This window comes from Aquila chrysaetos, chromosome 4 (genome assembly GCF_900496995.4).
Source record: "Aquila chrysaetos chrysaetos chromosome 4, bAquChr1.4, whole genome shotgun sequence".
NCBI classification, from domain to species: Eukaryota; Metazoa; Chordata; class Aves; order Accipitriformes; family Accipitridae; genus Aquila; species Aquila chrysaetos.
This window is the reverse complement of record NC_044007.1, coordinates 46,946,305-46,967,335: the sequence shown is the minus strand read 5'-3', so window position 1 is coordinate 46,967,335 and position 21,031 is coordinate 46,946,305. Positions and strand designations below refer to the sequence as shown.

Here is a 21,031-nt window from a genome sequence, read left to right as displayed (position 1 = left end):
CCCAAAGAAAGGTGCTTGCAGCTGACTATATACAGTTTGGCTCAGTATTTTGGCTCATACAGGCAAAATATGCGTGTAGCATTTGCTAGCTGTCTCACCCAATCTATGTAAGCCTACCAATGCACATAGATGAGAAGGTGGCAGAAAAATAACTTCCTGCTGTACTGGGGAAGATGAGCAATATGTCTTTCTTGAGTGCATTTTATTGCTTGGTTCCTGCTGTATGTGTCAGTGCTTCAGCGTTCCCAAATAACCAAACGCAATCTCGGGGTTTGCATGGCTACACATTTTAACACCAAAACCAAACCCACAGTGTACCACACTGCAATCTCACAGTAAAGATGGTTTACTACTGCTTTGATTTATGAACTTGGTTACCAGGAGCTATGAACTGTAAACTCTCAGTGTTACCTTAGTGCAAGTAGCTGCTGTGATGGAGATGCTTTTTGCAAGCCAGTCCCAAAGCAGCCCCCAAGACCAGATCCGCTGCCTATGCAGACAGTGAGACTGCAACTGGAAATTCATTTCTGTTGTTGGAAAATATGGGATTTTATGTGCAAGGCAGGATAATCTATTTGTGGCCTCTCCAGGACGGGTCATTAAGAGCAATGCTCTTTAAGAGTGTAGCTGTTGCTTCTGTTTATCCCCAGGCAGTCCCTGTGCTCATTCAACAGCAGTATGCCTTGCCATTTAGGCCAGGAACCTGCAGTAATAATCACAGCACTATCTATTGTGCTGCTTGTTTTTCTTTACATATGAAAAATTCCTGATTATTTTACTTTTGTGTTCTTTAGTAATGCAACTGACTGTCTTTAACTATCAGGATTAAATGTACGTGATTCCTGAGCCATTAGAATTCCTTTTCTCCTAGAGGAAAAACTACTTGATGGAGAATCCCCTGAAGGCAGGAGACAATAAACCCACCCTAACCATAGGTACCCAGACTTCCTTATAAGTGGATAGTACAACATCCTTATACAGCAAAAAGTTTCCATGATGCAGCAGTCAGTTCTGGCTTTTTTTACAGTTAACAGTACCCTGATATGTAAAGCAATTACATTGCTTGTATATTAAAAGTTTTGTAAATTTTGTTTCATTGACGTAGCAGGATTTTAAGTGATTGACAGCTTATTCTCATTATTTTTATTTTCATCTCTTATAAATTTAATTTGCTTTTTTTTATTAGAAAGAAGAAACACCCTACAAACTGTTAAGTCAGTATCCTTGCTAAATGGTTGCAAATTGCATTTACTGTAATGAACCGACTCTGAACACACTGCTCTCTGTGTATACTTTTTGGGCTATTAACAAAGTTTCATTGTTTGAATCATTCAGGTTACTTGGGGGTATACATGCAGCCAGTCCTGTGGCTGATGAGCATTCTCTTATAAAGCTGTATGTAAATCAGCTTCACAACAATTCACGGTCAGTATGAGAGCACTAACCCACTAATCACCGTAGTTCTGTAGCTCATGCACTAAATCATTAGAGATTCTGCTAAACTACTAAAGATATTCTTTAAGGAAAGCTCTGGTGGGCTAGAGGGTTTCTGCGGCTCTAATTAGTCTTTTGAGTAGACTTCCTGCTGGCTGTGGGCTTTGCCAACTTCTCTTGCTTCTGCACAGCACAAATTCACCCTTTCACGTAGGATTAATATTAATGCATCCAGTGGAAGTTGGAAACATTGTTTTGGAAAACCAAAAAACCTACACCTTTATGGTTTCATCATCAGTGTATGACTTGCCTGTTGTGTTCTTGACCAAGGAACGAAAGAGGCTTGTACGAGAGCCTGGAAATGACTCCAGGTCTCACAGCCAGCCTCCTCTTCCTCTTCTGCGGCTCTCGCTGCTGGTGGTTACTGTTCTGCAGTAACAATTGCTGCTTGCCAATAACCTTCCCCAGACCCCTTTGCTTTCCTTTTCAAAATGGCCACAGAAAAGGCAGATCTAAATCCTACAAAAGCTAATGAAGACTTCCCATTTATGTAGCAAGCATTGGATTTGGACCGATGCCTCTGGCTGCTGCACCCTTTTCCAGCATTCCCTCTCATCTTAGTGACCTAAAGGAAGAGCCTATTTCATTCTGCATAAAAGAAATATGCAATTGGATAAAAATAGTTGCCTCTTTTTTTTTTTTTTTTACTGTGGAGTGTAATGACCTTTCTTGTTTTCTATTATGATTAATCCATGAGCATTAGCTATAATTCAGTAAGAAAGTACTGAGACCAAGGTACTTTTCTGCTAAATGCCAAGTTCTTCAATCACTATTAGACTAATAACAGTATCTTCATTCATTCTTTTAGGTTTTACTATTATTATTGCCCTGGGAAAATCAGGCCTCATTAGTGGAAGCTCATCCTCTCATACATCAGAGAAACAGACTGACAGCTCTGTTTGCAATTGTGCTGATTTTATATTAAATGCTCCGTGATTCATATTATAATAAAAATTGTACAAACTCAGGGTAAAATTTCTAGCTGAACGTAATCAATGCTAAAAGCTCTGCTGGCTGTGTTTTTATTGCAGATAACTTATGGTTACTTTAATTTGTGTCGCAATCTAGTCCAGAGGTTTCAGATTGTTTTAAAGAAAGTTTTTATATAATTGGAATGTTTGTGCAAGGGAGAATTGGCACAGACAGTCATTTGTAGCATTCCCATGGTATTTTTTTCAGTTAGTTGTGTCGACATAAGAACAGTACCATTTGCAACCAGTTTCTCCCTGTAGCAGGAAATGCTGAATTCAGCACACCGAGTCATTCTGCTGCTGGAAATGGATACAGTCTCATAAGTTCAGCACAATATCATCTTCATTTCTGGATTCATGGGTGAAAAGGGGAAATTAACTGGGAAGAAGAACGTTATTAGAGGAAAGATCTTCGATAACTAGTAAATAAAATGACAAATTATGGGGAACAGCTGAAAGGAGATTGAACATTATATGTTCTTTGCAGTTTAATTGCGTCTGAAGCACTGGTTGTGGATGGGTACACAATTATTCCAAAGCTCAAAGGAGGTCAGATTCAGGCTTTCCTTGAGGAGCTGCTTAGTTTCTTCAAGCCACTTCAGAATCAAAATCCCTTAAAATTTCCCTACTTGCTTTGCTTAGTTTGAGCCACCATGTCCGTAAGAGAGCTTTCATGAGGAGGTTGGCATAAAAATTACAAGCACCTTTTGTCTAAATATGTACAGCATGTTATCAACAATATGCTCTGTACAGCTCAAGAACAACTTTAAAGCACTTACATTAGAAAAGAAGAAACAAAAAAATCTGTGATCTTCTCCCAAATACCAAATCACAGTCATTTGCTGTCTTGACAGTTAATATGTGATTAAAACCACAAGTCCTGTAACTTTTTACTGTAGCTAATATTCTGGCTTTAATCTCTTTTTTTTTTTTTTTGTGATCTCAGATTACCTAGAGGGCAGCAGAATGAGGGAATATTGCTACAGAGTAGGTAATGCCCTTGCAAACCCAATGAATTGGCTATATTATGTCAAAACAGGTAAATTGAGCATTATAGAAACTTCTGTCCAGTCAAGAGGAATAATTCCATACCCTGAATTAATGTTTTCTGCCTTATTTGGGTTCTTTTGTTCCCCAGCTTCAGTCTGTTAGTGCTGCCTTAAAGTACATAGCTACCATAGTAATGGATACAATCTCCTTCTCTTTCTTAATAAATGTCTTCTTTAAGCTATCAAATTATAGGGCTAAGGTAGGATAAGATGAAACAGAATATTTTTCTTGCATTTTTCTCAGCCCCCCCCCTCATAGCTAATACATTTAGTTCTTCTAAAGGAGTAATAAACTGGAATAAATGGGGTGATGCAGCACAGTCTGCTGATCTTGAAATTACTTGGCAATTCTGCAGTAGATAGAAAGAATGCACTATGGTATCAATGCCCATAGCCAAAGAGAAATTGAGCCTTAATGCTGAGTCAGAGTAGCTAGTGCCTTTTTTGAACTCCACATAAAAGCTAAAAAGAATTGGATATTCTACCTGGGCATAGCACCAGATTAGGCCAAATTTCTGGACAACAGCTAACTTTGGAGCAAAACATACTGGTTGCTGCTGTTGTCCATGTTTCTATCTCTAAGGAGCATGGTAGGCTTGAACTGCATGTTGCCTTCGTATGTTGTTTTCAGAACAAGATGAGAATCTTCCTTATTTCATCAGCAATATTCTACCTGTTAAAGGAAAGGTTTATATATCTGATTGTTTAGTAGCCAGGTAGACACTAAAGAGGGTATAACATTTACACCAATATTATTAGGTCTACATCTTTGTAGACATCTGCTCAGAGTTGGAGGTTTTGTCTCTTAATTTGGATGGGGAAGCATTCCTTGGTGTCTTACTAAGTGTTCCATTTTAACAGGAATATATCTTTAAAATATATGTTCCAGTTGCTAGGACCCAGAGAAACTCACTGTGGCCAAAACCATCTCTGAAGTATTAGCTGTATTTTGGTGAATATGTGGAGGATGCAGGAAGATGTGGAAGAACAAGAAGGACAAATGTCAGCTCTTCCAAATGAAGGAAGGTTGAAGGCAGAAAAAGGGACAAAGATCAAAGCGATTATACAAGAGACAGCCTAACCTTGGTATCCAAAGATACTGAAATTATGAAAGAATTAGTAAGCACCTGGAGGATAATAAACCAATGAGAAATAACCAGCATGGATTTGTCAAGAGCAAATTATGTCAAACCAAACTAATTTATTTCATTGACAGGATAACTGGTCCAGTGGGTAAAAAAGAAGTAGCAGATATGATACAGGTTGACCTTAAAAGGACTTTTGACATAGTCCCAGATGACATGGAAGTACCCAGAGCAAGTATGGACTAGGGGAAATTAGTATAAGAGCAACACTGAAAATCAGTAATTACATTTTCAAAAGTTTGCTGTCATTCTAAGAGGAGGACTTACCACCTGGGATTCTTGAAGGCTATCCGAAGTCAGACACTATGCACTATTTCTTGTAATGACCTAGTGGGAGCAATAGAGTGAGTGTATGCAATTTGTAGGTGGTACAAAGGTTGAAATAGTTATGGGAAGGAGTGCTTGGAGAGCAATTTCTAAATTAAAAAACGAGCTCAGTTTCAATGGTAGTAATTGATGTCCAAATGATCTGAAATCAGTTAGAGGAAACTCAGTAATTATAAGTGAAAAGTGCTGTAGCAAGGAAGCAAATAATCAAATAAAAGATGGAGCATAATTGGATGGACAGAAATATTTTAACAGCAGACCTAGCAGTTGCAGCGAACCACAAACTAATTGAAGTCAGCAATACCATTATTAGATTGCATCTGACCCCGGGGCATCATGTGGAAAGCCATTAAAACTCATTCCCTAGAGGAGGAGACATCTGCCTGGAGGTTTGCACCCAGTGTAGGGCAACAACATGGGGACAAATATGCTACTCAGCATGAGAGAGTCCAGAGGAGACACCCAAACATCAGAAAAGCTTAGAAAATGTGACTCATAAGAAGAGGTTGGAAGATACAAGTTTGCTTAATCAACTAAGAAGGAAACAGACATTGATAGACATGATATCAATTGCTCAATGAGTAACATTTGCTTGCCTGTCCCTCCACCCCAACTATGTTGCTTCTTGAGCATAGGTGAGGAGAACTTACGGTTGGTAGAGGAGGCATCACACTGCACTGTTATAAAGCAAAGCACAAAATCTGGGGTCTTTGGTCTCCTGTTGCGGCAACATATTTATCTTTACTTTAAGAACCAAAAGCTGCATTTTTGGCTGAAATGGCACACCCTCTACCCCTTGAATGCATTTTCCTTCTGTAACTGGGAAGAAAACATGGTTGGAAAACATTTCCTTCTAGGTGGCATGGAGCATGTTAATCTACGTGGATATCACTTCAGTGGAAGTGCAACACACATAAGTAGCATGCTGATGGGCATAGAAATGTGAAGCAAGTATTTTTTCTTGCTGTGCAGTACAGCATTTCATTCAGCTATCTTCCAGATTTATTATAAATCAATAGGACGTAGGTTCTTAGGACACCCTTCAGTACCATCCTTTTGAAAACCCTGCTGCCAACCTTGACCTCCTGGAAGGAGTGGAATGGCACACACCTCATATTACTGAATTCCTTCTTTGTCCTAATATTAAAGGTTTTGATCTTCAGTCCATCAGAGCCACATCTGCTCAGATTTATCATGAATCACTTTTGTGCAACATCATCTGCCTATACACACATGCACCTGGATGCACAGGTGCATACATGCTCACACACCCATTTTTGATCAGACATTTACACTATCAGTAGCTAAACCAAAAAATAAAGGTGAATAATTTTTAAAAAGAAAGTAAAATATATTTTTGTTTTGCTTTGTTGTCTTTTAAACCAAAAATGCTGCAGCGCAAAAGAAAAACTAATGTGTCAATCTCTTCTGTTGTTAGCCAGTATTAGCTTAATAACATGGATATTTTAGCATTGGGAAAGATGCAGTTACTGCAATCTATTAAATACTGTAATTAGGGAAAAAAAGTGGGTTTGATGAACTGTGTATTTTTTTGAAACAACAGGAGAACAGTACTTCTGAAAATTAAACTGGTGTATCCCATCACTGGATCTAAATAAGCATATTTCCATAGATTATTGAAACAATCTTATGGCAAATGTGGAGAAAAGCAATTTAGCTATTATGGTGAAGCTTTCCCAGCTTGAAAGCTGTGTTTAAGATGATGTTTATCTTGGACTCCACCTGGAAACTACACAAGCCTTCAGCTCTCCATTTGTCAGAGAAGCGCATTCTGTTCCTCTTTTCTGTAGTGAAGGCTTTATAGTTTGCTTTTGGAGAACAGAGGGAAAACTCTAATTCATGACTTCGCATTTCTGAAGTTTTCTAAAAATTCTTTAAAGCTTCTACTGTTATTTTTATTCAGTCCAGGGCGCTTGAATGAGTTTCTCCGAACTCTGTTCTGTAATTCATTTCAGACATCACTGTTTACCCTCTTCTTAGTTTTCCTGTCTTATTAACTAGCTCTCCTTCCAAGAGTACTGAAGTAGAGCAGAGCAAACTGCTGGCTAGGGCTGCTCCAGCTTTTTTGAAAGGCAAAGGGTAAGTTAAAGAGAGATTATGTTTGTAGCTTCACTAACACAGCTAAACCAAAACCTTTTCCTCTATTCCTCCGACTTTTAATGTATTCTATAAACATCTTTCCTGAGAAAACTGTGATAACCAATTAACCCAGTGAGCTAAGTAGGGCATGTTTAAATATTTTTATGTACACCTGGATGTGTGAGGTCTTGATCAGACACTTCCAAGCAAATCCAACTTGTGATTTTAGTACGTTAATCATGTCTGTAACATATGTATATTTAATGTATATATGTAATACATAGTATATTAAAGCAAAGAGTGCCAACCTCACAATCTGCTGTATTTTCAAATTAAATGGTACTGTACGGCTCCAGTCCCTGGCCCGATCTGGCATCTCACTGATTTCTGAGGCTGGCACTGTAATCGAGTGGGATTCTACCCTCCTAAGCCATTAAATACTTAACATAGAAATTACAATAATAACAAAATAATTTCTGCGCTTGAGGTTTTTTTGTTTTGGTTTGGTTTTTTCCTAAGAACGCTTAAGTTTTCGTTCCTAAATTCCCATTTCACAATCTCACTTGCTCCTGCTTTCTCTGTTTATTTCCCTCTGTCTGTCCGGACTGCACCCTCTCTCCCCCCGACCCCGTTCCAGGTTACAGTACAGCCTCGATGTTGCAGACAGGCTGGCCGATGAACATGTACTCATCGGGTTGTATGTCAACATGCTGCAGAGCAACCCCGCACGGTTAGTGCAGGTTTGGCACCTTTGGGGAACCCAGGAAAGGGACGTTGGTCGGCCAAATGCTCTCACTGTTTCCTCCTGGCTACGAGCTGAAGCAGCTCTTTATGAGCACTAACCTAAAGGGAATGCATATGAATACGGGGTATGTCCTCCCAAAGTTGGTGGATTGTGGCAATTGCTGTTATTCTTTCTAGTGATGTTAAGTAGCAAGGCATTGCGAATAATTGCTTAGTTAAGAATGGCTACACAAATTGATTTGGGATAGCGTGCTCTAGTCAGTGCAGGACTTAGTGGTGGTACAGAAAGCTGCGTACAGTGATGACTAACAAGTCCACATTTTCAAGGTAGTAATTTCTGAGGTGATACATAATTTGTAGCTTCACCTTACCTTGAAAGTAAGAAATGGTAATAGTACGTAAATAATGATAATAGTAATAATAGGAATTTGTTATTAACCTAGTGAAGGAAGGAGTTCATTTCAATTTTTACACGTCAGGCATTGTTTTTAAATCTGCCTTATTTCTGCATTGTTTGAATCTTGTATATAAATTTGCCCTTATCTCATTCAGAGATATGACAGGTTTCTAAATGGCTCTCTTGATCATAGTTCATTGTTTCTGCTGGAGTGAATATGGAGCTTTGTCTACTAAACCCACCTGCTTTCCTAGCACTTACGGATGGTGGCATTGCAGCAGACCACCCCGGGAAGGGGAAACGCTGGCTTGCCTCTCCAAGTGCAACAAAACTCTAGACTTTGCAGCCCTGTACCAGCAAGGTGGTGAGCAGTGTAGTATATGGCCCTAGAAAGTGTCATGCTGAACAGAAGACTGTACAGTGTTTCTAACAAAACTATGCTCACAAGGTTTCTTTTGCTCATAACAAACCCTTTGGTTTCCTCTACTGCTGCTGCAGAATATTTCCCAGGTTAGGAGAACTCTCCATTTACTCTTATATGTAGAAGGCAACAGGCAACTTCATTTGGGAGGGTCAATGCAATGGTTCTTTGCAGTTTTACAAAATTCACTTCTGTGTGTAGCTCCAGCTGAAAATGGGGGTAATTTGCCATGCCCAGTGGAAAAAAAAGTCTGTCTTTGTTGTTCTGGATTGGCTTCTCCACTCTGTAGCCCACTGGAATGTGCCAGTGGGGAAAAAAAAAGGCAAACTAGTTTTCAGTAAGAAAAATGAAAACCATTTCTTCAAACCAAAAATATTTTGAAGGGGAATTTCATTCCTAGAGAAGCACTTCCAGAAGGGAGACTTATTGAGTAATATTTACACCGTGGCTGTGAGAACAAGCTTTTGGAGCATGTGTGTGGACCAGTCATTGCCCATCCGTGATCGAGGACAGGAGTACGCTACCACTCAGTCTGGTTTGACAGGGAGAAGGAAATGTGGCCCTGCCTACCACAAGTGACTCACTTGATATGGTTGTTCAAGAGGCAAGCAAAGAATGGACGTGGTTTAGAGTAATTTTTGGTGCTAGGCTGGTTTGCCAGGCATGGCATTTTGGATGCCATGTCTGCAATTGATTTAGCTTCAGTGAGGACCACCAGTTAGCTCCCCTTGTGAGTGCCTAGCTTCATCTTTACCATCTTCATCCTCTAAATTTTATCCGATATATTCCAACTCATTCCTTCAAGGTTTTGAGCCAACCTCACCAAGTCATCGTGCATTTGTGTCTAAATACACACGTACAAATTATGTGCCATAACATCCTTCAAATGTAATGTTTTTGAGGGATGAATGGAGAGTGACTGATAATGGCCTTAATTGTTTAAATAACCAATGCAAAGCATAGTACATAACATTTGATTACTGACATTAAATCACTGCAGTCACAACATCCTCAATGAGAAACAATCTCAGTTATTTATATAAGATACCAATTAAATTTTAACAGAAGCGTAACCGAGATGGACAGCGGTCTTAGTCATGCATCAAACCGAGCTGCATTGCCACTTTCTGCTTTGTTGCAAAGAGACTGCTAGTAGAGAAAGGGAAAAGTTAGATTTTGGCAAAGACAAGAACAAACAAGGTGTTGCCTTCCTGAAGCTCCTTCGTGAAGCCACTTTCCAGGAGAGGCAGATGAGGCTTCTGCAGGAGGCTCAGCTGCTGCATCTCATGCAGCCTGGGCTGGTATCTTCAGGCAAAGCTGAACTCCTCCTGCCCGTGCCCTGAAGTGGCTGGATACAGTTTGCTCAAAACCCACACAGCTGTGTTAGGATGGTGCTGAGTTCAAGTTATTTCAGCCTGCAGCTTAACGAGATTTGGTAACCTGAGTAAAGCATGTAGTTAACCATAATCAGGTAGCTTCTGATTTAGGGGAGGCTGCAGCTAGCCAGCTCAGCTGTTTTATCTGCCTGCAAAATACCACATGTACATATGCATCTGTGCCATCACAAATTTTCAAGTGCTACTGGCAGCCAAAGGTGAAAAGAGGAATGATTGTAGCTGGACCTTCATCTCCAAGAAAAGCCTACAGAAATACTTTATGAGCATAATACATAAAATTACGTTAAGAGCTATATGGAAGCATTTCAAAACAAAATGAGGTTGGTATTTTTAGATACTGAGTCGGGCTAATTTATAGCAGCTAATGATCGGTCTGGTGTAGCCCAGTGTACCTTTTTTCTGTTTTAAGTGTAGCTAGTATTTATATTTTGGGGTTTTTTTAATTCATTTAATTAATTTTCACTGCTTATCTTTATTTTTCATCTGCAGTTATTTGATACCACAACTAGAAGTACAAGTTTTCCTTTCCATCCCTCACAGGCTAATAAGCTGCTTGAGGGTTTTTTAGAAGCCAGCCCTCTAGGGCAAATTAAGATACAAGAGAAAGACTTAATTCATTATTTATAGTATCTGTATGGGGAGAAAAAGTATCCCTGAGCCACATGTTTTGATTAGATTAATGGTATAGTGTGTTTTAGGATGTAAAAACAATACTCAGTACTTAATTTAGTTCATCTTCAGTGTCTGATTCTAAAAAATAACTTTTAACAGCAAACAGTTTTCCTTTTTGTTCATATAAGTTAGAGAATTTACCTAGTTTTGAATGTTAATTCCACATATTTCAGTCTTTTTCTTTTCAGGTACAGAAGAAAATATGATAAAATATATTATAAGTAGGAGGTTATTTTTGTTCCATTGAAAGTTATTTTCTGATTTATGTTATACTCTGTAGTACTGTGATGAGTCATATGTCTGTACTGTAAAAGTGCCATGCTATTCTATGGTGGTTTTAAAATTGTTTATTAAGGAGGTGTGCACAACAACTAACTCTGGCTAGGAAGGCTGGTCTAATCTTCCGTTGAAAGAGGAAAAACATTCAGAGACCCACTGATTACAGAGGAAATGTATAGACATTTGGCTCCCTTGAACGGAGTTAGTTTGTATGATTATACCCACATACCTGAGTGTTACTAACATTTTGATGGTAAAATCTTGGTGATTGTAAAGCAAATGGCAAATTAACAATAGCAGAGGGCTCAGATGATGTGTCTCAGTTTAAAGTGCCTTAAAACCAGGAGAATTTTGAATTGCCACAGATAAACGATCCTCAGGATATATTTGGTGGGTTGCTGTTAAGACATTGTTCTTATAGCCCTGATGCTTAGAAACCTACCCTTTAATTTGTTGGTATTTTACTATAGTAAATTATTTATTAAGTGAAGGTTTGTAGAATAAGAGCATGTCATGAAGACCACGCTGATATCTCTATGGCAAAAATTTCACAAGACTGACATTTCTGAGACTTTTCTAACCAGTGGTTACATAATTTTAAGACCGTCAGGGGACATCCATATCCCCTATTGCAGGGTGCCTACTGCAGAACAGGCTGGTGTGACACATCTAAAGCCTGAGAAATAGCAAAGATCCTCCAACGTCACTCCTTTGTTCACAAGCTATCATATTTTTCATCCTTTGCCTGCAGTTTTGAGATGCCTTTTTTATGGATCTCCCTTAGACCATAGAATATTACACAGATCAACTAAAGCCTGAAAAAGAAGTCCTATTGTACAGGTGATAATGTTGGATATTCACTGTACATCCGAATGGTGATAATTCTGCCAAACCAATTATTGCTAATAATAATAAAGTCTTTAAAGAAATGGTCACTAATGGAGAAGCAGTGTTAAAAGTGTTGCTTAACTTTTTTAAAAGAAAAGGATCAGCAGCAAGATATTTGTATGCAAAATCTTCAGTTTCTTTCAAAAGGATGCTGGAATCATTCTCTTGAGGGTCCCAAATTCTGCACACATATTCATAATATTTTAAAGCTTGTATTTCACTGTATCATAGTCCATGAAGTTGCTGAAGTAAGACAGAAGTAAATTATGGCAAATCAGAACTCTTGAGACATAAAAGTCTTGGCAGTCAAGGCTGATGCTGCTGTGCGTACCTCTGTGCTTAATGGTCACATAGAATAGGTACATTCCAGAACTAAATATATCTCAGACATTGAAATTTAATTTACAAAGCTTTGTGGCCAGTGATTTGTGGCATTCATAGACCAAATTTGACATGCTGTTACATCTATTTTATGACATCCATCTACATATAAATATATATCAAAGACATTATATAGCAAGTAAGAATCAAAAAGCTGTGGTGGCTTGGTTCATTCAGTAAAGTTGTTGTCTCAGGGGTTAACTCGCATCTCAGCACTATGTTGCAGATTGTGTTATGCCAACAAGTGGAACCATAATCCATTATTTTTCCAGGATGGATAAGATGGTTGCACATTGCTCTAAAAAGGAGAATTGATGCTGAATGCTTGCATGGCCATCTGTTAGGATGTGATGTTTTAGTCCTTATGGAAAAATTAAAAATTAATTATACTGTCATGAAAGTAACCCTTATTACCTGGTTTGCATAATTTTATGTGTCTGCAAGAGTTTCTTGCCCCTTTTGTTCTCTGGATGACATATCAGGACAGTAAGCATGAGTATGTAAGAAGCAGAACTGTATAAATTTAGAAAAATACCTTTAGCTTGGGTCTTTTCAGAAAGTAAATCAGTTATCCCACAAAAATAGCATAGAAATAAGCTATATACGTAACAAAATAAATTAAACATAACCAAACCCAAAAAGTCAGTGTTCATCTACCACCAGAAGTCTTCTGTGCAGTCTGCAGCACAAGCTTAGCTTACACGGAACCCCTCTGGGTCTGACTTTTCATAGCTTTACTGTTTTTCTGAACTTCATGTTTGTGGTCTCACAGGTTATTGTCAGAATGAGAAAAAGATTATGTTTGTCTCTTTTCCCTTACCTCAGCAAGCCGTAACAAATCCACGTGACTTCCAGCTTCAGTTTAATGATCAATGAATATCAACCACTATTCATCTTTCGAACATAACTTCTAAATCCCAGTGGACTTAATCAAGCCAATGAAAAGATGCACATTGTAGTTCCCTGAGGTACCTGGGGATATGAACTCACTGAGAAATTTTGGAGAAATATTTCCTTTTCCTTTTAAAGATGCCGATCCTTCAAAAGCAGAACTTTTTGCACAAGTGCCGTTTTTATCTGGAAGGCTTTTAAAGTTCAAGACACAATTTCTGGCAAAAGTCAGAATCAGATGCCCATGCCCAAAATAACCCTTGTTTTGCACACTCTTTTGAAACATGAAGCTCATTCACCAGCAACTGGTTGCATGCCCTGAAGAGTCCATGGGTAGGGAGGTGTGTGCCTGTCTCCCTTCAGCCAAAACATCAGACAGTTGCCAAGGGCTAAGAAAAGAAGTCAGACTTACCTCTGTCTGGGATAGTCTGCAGGCTGTCTTTTATTCCACACAGCAAAGCATTCTTCTCACCGCTTCTTAGGGGCTTGATTTTTTTTCCTTTGTATATACTAAAAAAGTAATACAATATAGGATTCTAAATACCAGGATTATCCAGGGTCAGCTAAGTCATCTTCAGATTTCATTTTTTGTCAGTTTATTAGTTTTGATGGTTCTCTGCAAACTTCTAAATGTTTGGTTCTCACTATATTACCTTTTTCCTGCTCATCTGACTAAATAAGAGCCTCCATTTAAAATAGAAACAGCTGGCAAGGGATTAACCTGAGAGAAATATTTGCCTTTGATATTTTTTGGGGGGGGGGGAAGTAATAAGATGCAATATTTTAAAGGAATTCAGCATATTTGCTGTTTAGTTCTTACACTTTCTGAGTAATTTTTATGGAGATTCTGCGTACGTGACCAAAGCTCTTCATAGTTGGTGCTAGTAGACTCCTGCATCCTGGCAGCAGGAGTTGGCTCCTGTCGTGGTTTGACCCCAGCCAGCAACTAAGCACCACGCAGACACTCGCTCGCTTCCCCTCCACCCAGTGGGATGGGGAGAGAATCGGGAAAAAAAAGTAAAATTCGTGGGTTGAGATAAGAACAGTTTAATAGGACAGAAATGAAGAAAATAGTAATGATAATAATAACAATAAAAGAATTGGAATATACAGAACAAGTGATGCGCAATGCAATTGCTCACCACTCGCAGACCAATGCCCAGTTAGTTCCCGAGCAGCGATCCACTCCACTGCGGCCAACTCCCCCCCAGTTTATATACTAGACGTGATGTCACATGGTATGGAGTACTCCTTTGGCCAGTTTGGGTCAGCTGTCCTGGCTGTGCCCCTCCAGCCTTCTTGCTGGCTGGGCATGAGAAGCTGAAAAATCCTTGACTAAGTATAAACACTGCTTAGCAACAATGGAAAACATCAGTGTGTTATCAACATTCTTCTCATACTAAATCCAAAACATAGCACTATACCAGCTACTAGAAAGAAAATTAACTCTATCCCAGCCAAAACCAGGACAGCTCCAAGTTAAAGTGAGTCCAAGTCTGGGATCAGTGGTGATACACAAGTAATAAGTTGCAATATTTTAAAGGAATTCAGCATGTTTGCTGTTTAGTTCTTGCACTTTCTGATCACCATTATGTGATTCTCTGAAATCTTACTCCCAAATATCAAGAAGCCAAGAATAAACGAGAAAGTCTGATTATAAACTCCTGGATCAGTGGTTCCAAACTGTGGTCTGTGATGAGTGCCCTGCAAAACTTTCCTAAATATTGTTTTCTGTTGCAAATCTGACAAAGCTTCTAAAGTTTTTCTCAACAAACACTGAGGTTCCTGCTAATCCACTGTCCAAAAAGTAATCACTCTTTTAGGTGATATGACAAAGCTGAGAAGAAAAACAAATGCTGACTGGTGGTCCTAACCACCTCCCACCCCTCTTTGGACACAGCAGTCTACAAGTTGCATCTTGCACATCGCAGGGGTTCCAGACTGCTGCTGTTTCCCCCTAAGGGAAGGTGCTGCCTGGCCCCTACAGCTGATCCTTCCAGGGAAATTATGCTCCCACTTCTCCCCTTTGCTCAATTAACATCTGCTGTTGTTAATTTGGCAACATTTTGCTTCTAAATTCTGTAATGAGGGTGTGTGAGTGGACAGTGTGACAGAGCAATGGTCATTTTTACCATGTATTAACATGTCTTCCCTCCTTCCTCTCCAACCCTAAGCAGCGTGCTCGACAGCGCAAGTCGCCTGGATGAAGAACACAAGCTGATCGCCAGGTATGCAGCAAGGCTGGCAGCAGAAACTTCTTCATCAGTAAGTGTTTTAATTAAAGAAAGGTACTTTCCTTCTCTCATGTTCCAGGGGCTTGGCAAGATCAGGGAAATTACATCTGACAGTCTTAATGATTAATGGATTATTTTTCCCTATCCTTCTCATCAGACATTGTTATGCTTCAGTAATAACACTTTTATGCAGTCCATTTAAAACTAAGAGTCCACATACTAATGCATATAATCTATATACTAATGCAATGGTATTTAAACAATTACAGCAAAGGGAATCTGACATCTTGAACTCAGGAAAGACTAGAAAATCTTGTCTGGACTAGCTTTGGTTAAAGGTTAATGATTTACTGCAGTGGGAAAATGGGGTGGTGAATCCATTTTACTCTTTAGTTCAAATATCAAGGCCACTAGGGCCCTAAGTGCTGAGGATTTTAAAGAATGATCTTCAGCAGAGTGACTGTAATGACCCCCTGCATTAGCCCTGGCTCCCATTTTCATTTCAGAGCAATGATTATTCTGCTCTATGTATCCCAAGCTAGAAGGTGATGACAGGCTAAAACCTCACTAACTATATTCAGGAATAAGAGAGAATGAAGCAGGAACCTAATCGAAGTATATAAAATCTTAAGTGGTACAAATAAGGTCAGCCTAGTTACTTTTTTTCCATCTCAGCACATTTGATAGAACAAGGGACCATAAATGATCGTTAAGTGAAAATCATGTGTCATGGAAGATTTCACACTACCCGCAGCTGCGGGGGAAGAAAAGGGTGCAGGGGTGCTCCTGGTGTGCCAGCCCAGCCCAAATCAATCCCTTCCAGAGGCGTGACGCACAGTGTTTCAAATTTAAGGCAACCTGTAGGTGATGGTCCTGTTTCTGAAGGACGGTAATTCTTTATGGGAACAAGATTTCCCATTAATAATGTCTCTGGGTAGAAACTGGTAGAAATCAGTTGCATATAACATGTGCCCCTGATATGGGGGAAAGCTTAGGAAACAGTATTTAAGTAGCTTTTAAATAGAGCTGGTTTGAAGGAAAATGCTGAATTTCTCGTTGCCATCTATCTGTGCTCTTTGAACAAAAGAGACGGAAGGAAAAGAAAAGGTTTCTGTATACAGAGATCTCTCCGAGCACAGGAGTGGTACCACATTAGGAGCACAGTGGAAATTTTTAAAGCTTTGCTGACGGTCATTCTGTTTTTTAAGGAATGAAAGATATTAATAACACTGGGCATTCAGGATAAAGATCTTGGTTCCCCCTGTATCAGTCATGACATCCACCAGTGTGCATCAGTTCTTCTTTATGCACTGCTCTGCTTCCCTGTGGTTGGAGTGTTAATGGGAAAATGTACCCATAGCAGAAAAAATGGTTACAGGCATAACGTACTGTCCTTTCCTCACAGACAGTGCTAACAAAGGTTAGCACTGAGATTATCTTCGTCCTTTTTGAGGGTCTACCTCCTGGAGGAGAAGGTGCCTGGCATCACATAAAATTGGGCTCCAGACTTACACTTCACAGGGCTTTTACGGTGAGAAACACTCAGATCACAGCAGTAACTCAGCAGAGTATTTTTTAATGTCTGATCCTTTCAGGTTGGAGTTAGAAATAAATGGATATCTTTGATAGCTGTGAAACTTTAAATGTCTTGCTCTGCATTGTCATTGATACAAAACTGAAATACAGGAGTGTGAACAAGGAAAACAGTATTTGGTTATTGCTGATGAACATGAAAAAAGCATAGTCCAATGAAGCTGTAGTGAGCACTGCCTAGTTTGGTAAGAAATAGTGTAATTCCCACTTCATTTTATTGGGAAAAAAAGGTTCTGCTGTACCTGAAGGACTGGGGAAAGAGGTTTTCTTAAGTACCATCAGAGTTTATAGGAAAACTTGGCCAAATGGGCCACGCAGCCAGACTGAAAACTGAATACAGCTTTCAAACTGAAAGTAAAACCCTACTTTCAAGAGAACAAAGCATCACTGCACTGGAAACACATCCCCTTCTTTTTGGAGAGAGACACTGGTTTTTGCTTCAGTGTATTCCTCTTGTCTGTAGTATCAAAATTAAGAGCCATATTACAGCAACTGCCTGCAGCAGTGCCGTTGCCTTTTACAATCGGTTCAGAGGAAGCTCCTTGAAGAAGCAATGAATGACAGGATGGTAAACACTGAGTCTTATTTACTTTAGCACTTACCCTGCTTTTACTAGCAATGGCGCCATACTGGAATGAGCACAATATGAATGCTCTTTTTTTAGTGTAGGCAAGCTTGCTACTGCACTTTCTGTAAGCAGATTTCACAGAACAGATATGTGTTGAACTCATGGGTGCATGCTGGCTATTCCTCCTTCAATGCAGCCTTCTCTTTTTTACAACAGCAGCAGGGTCAGCAGAGAGGGGCATCAGATATCTCCTTCACCATTGATGCAAACAAGCAACAAAGGCAGCTGATTGCAGAGCTTGAAAATAAAAACCGGTAAGCATCCACAAAGTACCTGGTTTTGTTCAGTCCCATATATTGTGTATGTTTGTTTGTTTCCTGACATTTTTTACCACCTACTGCTGTGCAATGTGCTTATACATGCACATACACCTCCCCCTAGGAAAAGCACAGGGCACAAAAAGGTCCACAGAATACAACAAAGGCTTTGAAATCCATAGCTACCCTGTGTTTTAATGAGTGGACTGTTCAATGACGTGATACAATCATCGATACTTTACTGTTTGCAGCTGCTGTTTGTTAAGAGTTAAAAAAAAAAAAAAAAAGCCTGTCCTGTTTCAAACCCAGATTAACTTTGAGTTGGATCCTCTGGAGCACTATAACATGAAACGATAAAAGGATCAGTCACGCTGGTAATGTTATGCTCCCCTGCTTTTATTTGTGAAAAAGATGATTAAAGCTCTCCAGAACACAGTCTGCCTGGGAAAGGTTTGCAGAAAGGTTAGAAGCAAGTTAGGCTGCTGATCAAATGAGACACTAGGTACAGATGTGACCGAGACTGAGAGAGAGTGTCCAGGAGAAAAAGGCTAGCCGGCCCCAAAAAGGAGTGATGCCCGTTTGTTAGCAGCAGAGGATCTGGCCCTGGGTATCAGACTGCCTGGTGCCATGAAATATGGCAGCAGAGCTCTGCTTTTACTGCTGGACTGTAAAATAGAGGCCAGCCCAGACCAGATGGTTTCCTATTCCAAACTCTGCACTACCTTCTGTCACTGTGTGATGAGCCACCAGCTCCAGTCTTGATTTGTCTTTCATAGTTCGAGGCTGCCTCCTGACCGTCTGCTATCCAGCACGTTGTGAAGAAGAGACAAAATGCACGAAGGTTTCAACCTTCTGCTGCAAAGCTTTGTATTAGCCTTTTGACAGCGCTCCAGGGCTGGCAAGCCAGTCGTAACAAGTCCTATTAAAGTGCTTCTCCATGAATTGTTGACCGCTCTTACATCTCTACTTACACTAAAAGTATTTTTTTAAGTGCTAAATATTTTCTCTGATACTCAAGAAGGGCCAGATAGGTTATTTTAATTTTTGTTAAGCTCATGTGGTGCTTGAAATGTTCATGGGGAAGAATTAAAAGGGAGCAATTTAATTAAGCATAGAGCTATTTCATGTCTACCTCTGATTTTTGGGGGTCTTGAAGAAATATTTCCCTTTATGGTAAAATCCTAAAAGTTTGTTCAAAAGATATATCCAGAGGCCTCTCCCATTGCTGAGGGCTTCTTTTGTTGCTTGGAGCCCAGTCATTATATCTACGTTGATGAAGAGCTACGTACAATCATACTTTTTCTCCTCTTGCGACGTTCAGTGAGCTGGTTTTGTGGAAAATTACTGACTTGTACTCTTCTGCTTATTCTCCTCCCCAAGAGAAATCCTACAGGAGATCCAGAGGCTGCGACTTGAACATGAGCAGGCGTCTCAGCCCACACCGGAGAAGGCACAACAAAATCCCACTCTCCTTGCAGAGCTCCGGCTCCTGAGGTAAGTCCGCAGCAGTAAAACCTCTGGCCATGACTGGGGCCAGCCAGTCGTTCTCAATAAGAGAAGAAGTAAGAGATAAGCCCGGCTTATGGTTTGGGGGGCTTTTTAAAGTAAATAACACAATGTGTATTTTTTTTGTCCATTTTTGGTGCAGGCTGTAGTCCTAGAAGTAATTAAGCTTATGCTTTAAACAGCATGCATGAGGAATCTCACATATTACTCATTTACATTAAGTTAAGCATGTGCATTACTGTTTGCAGAGTTAGGCCCTTAGGTCATTTGGAATAGGTCCCCACAGCCCTGTCCAAATGCCATTAATTATATGGGGAAAAATGTTGTTCTGTCAGAACAACTGCTTCTACAAAGACTTCTTTTTTATGCTAAAGTAAATAGAGAACTACATGAAAATAAAGCCAGAATTAGACATTCATTTTTGGAAATTTCCCCCATGTGTTGGACTCTAAGGAGAGGACAGTTCTCTTCATGGTGCAAAACCAGGCTGCAGAATGATCCTCCTTTCACGTGGAAAGGGAGGAGTAATGTCATCTGCAGCAGCTGAAGATTTGGAGGATCGTTTCTCCAATTATCCCACCAAGCTAAAAACATTGATATGGATGTGTCTGAATGTTAATTAGGATGCTCTACATGGATTTACTAATTGCCATGTGTATCATATTGAAGAAGTACAATAGTCATTGGCCCAGATCTGTAGGCTCCCTGCAAGTCCTGACATGCATGTTGTGAGAGCCAGACAGAATCCAGTAAGAAGTATTCAAAACACTTCATGTGAATACAGAATAGAGTGTAAACACTTTCTTTCTAGTGAAACAATGCTAGATTAAATTTTATCCCCCTGCATAGAGCAGTTCTCTCATGAGAAGACTAAGGAACACTTAGCGCTCCTCACACAAGTAATATTTTAGTGGTCTGATTCATAACCAAGGGAAGTCACTGTAAGTAATTGCGCTAAATTTTTTTCTTTACAAATACTGTATAGTTTTATTATTGAGTTTTTCACACTAAAATATTCTTCTGTTTCACAAATCATTTCCTTTCCAATCTGAAGACAAATTAGCTTCTTCATTTCTACGAGTGATTTTAGTACGTAATTACTTCTAGATATCTACAGGCAAGTGACATTCTGTGAGACATATAAAACTGACTGTGAAGAAAGTGAGTACACCACATAAAATATACCAATAATGTAGCTCCTGTGCATCAAGCTTAAAGTCTATTTTAAGCAGGTTTAGGAGATCAGCTTTCTATGATGTAGTTGACAAATAACATTCATTATCCTTAAAAAAAAAATCAAATGATTGTGCAGTGTTAGCAGACTGACTACTTAATTTTTCCCTCTTTTCAATTTTGCTACACATATTAAAAGCATAATATCCTTATTTGAATTTCCTGACATGGGATGTCCCTAGGGCAGTGATGCTGAGTTCCTCAATTATGATATCTTTTCTGATTTAACATGCAGCGTCGGAGTCAGAAAATAACTTTTAATCTGTGGGTCTGTGCTGCTTTGCATACCTTCTAAAATGTTGACCATTTGAAAGGCAACAGATTGGCTTTTGATTTTCTGTGGAATTTCAACACCGCCTCAAATTCCTAGACACTTAAGATGTCATGAGGCTGTTCTTATCATGTGTAAAACAGAAGGACTCAG

The 21,031-nt window shown here is 39.5% G+C and overlaps 1 protein-coding gene across 50 annotated transcripts in view; it reads left to right on the top strand.

The window, feature by feature from the left end:
* The window catches only part of DTNA (dystrobrevin alpha), a 234,484-nt gene that overhangs the window by 187,928 nt on the left and 25,525 nt on the right, over window positions 1-21,031 (top strand). For 10 of the 50 annotated variants that reach the window (XM_030011176.1, XM_030011174.1, XM_030011177.1 and 7 more), the window contains 5 exons: window positions 7,009-7,086; window positions 7,724-7,816; window positions 15,331-15,421; window positions 17,768-17,865; window positions 19,249-19,362. In XM_030011176.1, the coding sequence (XP_029867036.1) occupies window positions 7,009-7,086; window positions 7,724-7,816; window positions 15,331-15,421; window positions 17,768-17,865; window positions 19,249-19,362 (474 nt within the window). Of the gene's footprint in view, window positions 1-1,335; window positions 1,426-2,302; window positions 2,434-7,008; window positions 7,087-7,723; window positions 7,956-15,330; window positions 15,422-17,767; window positions 17,866-19,248; window positions 19,363-21,031 lie in introns of those variants that run through there. The other 40 variants (XM_030011173.1, XM_030011168.1, XM_030011196.1 and 37 more) reach the window with 22 other exon arrangements.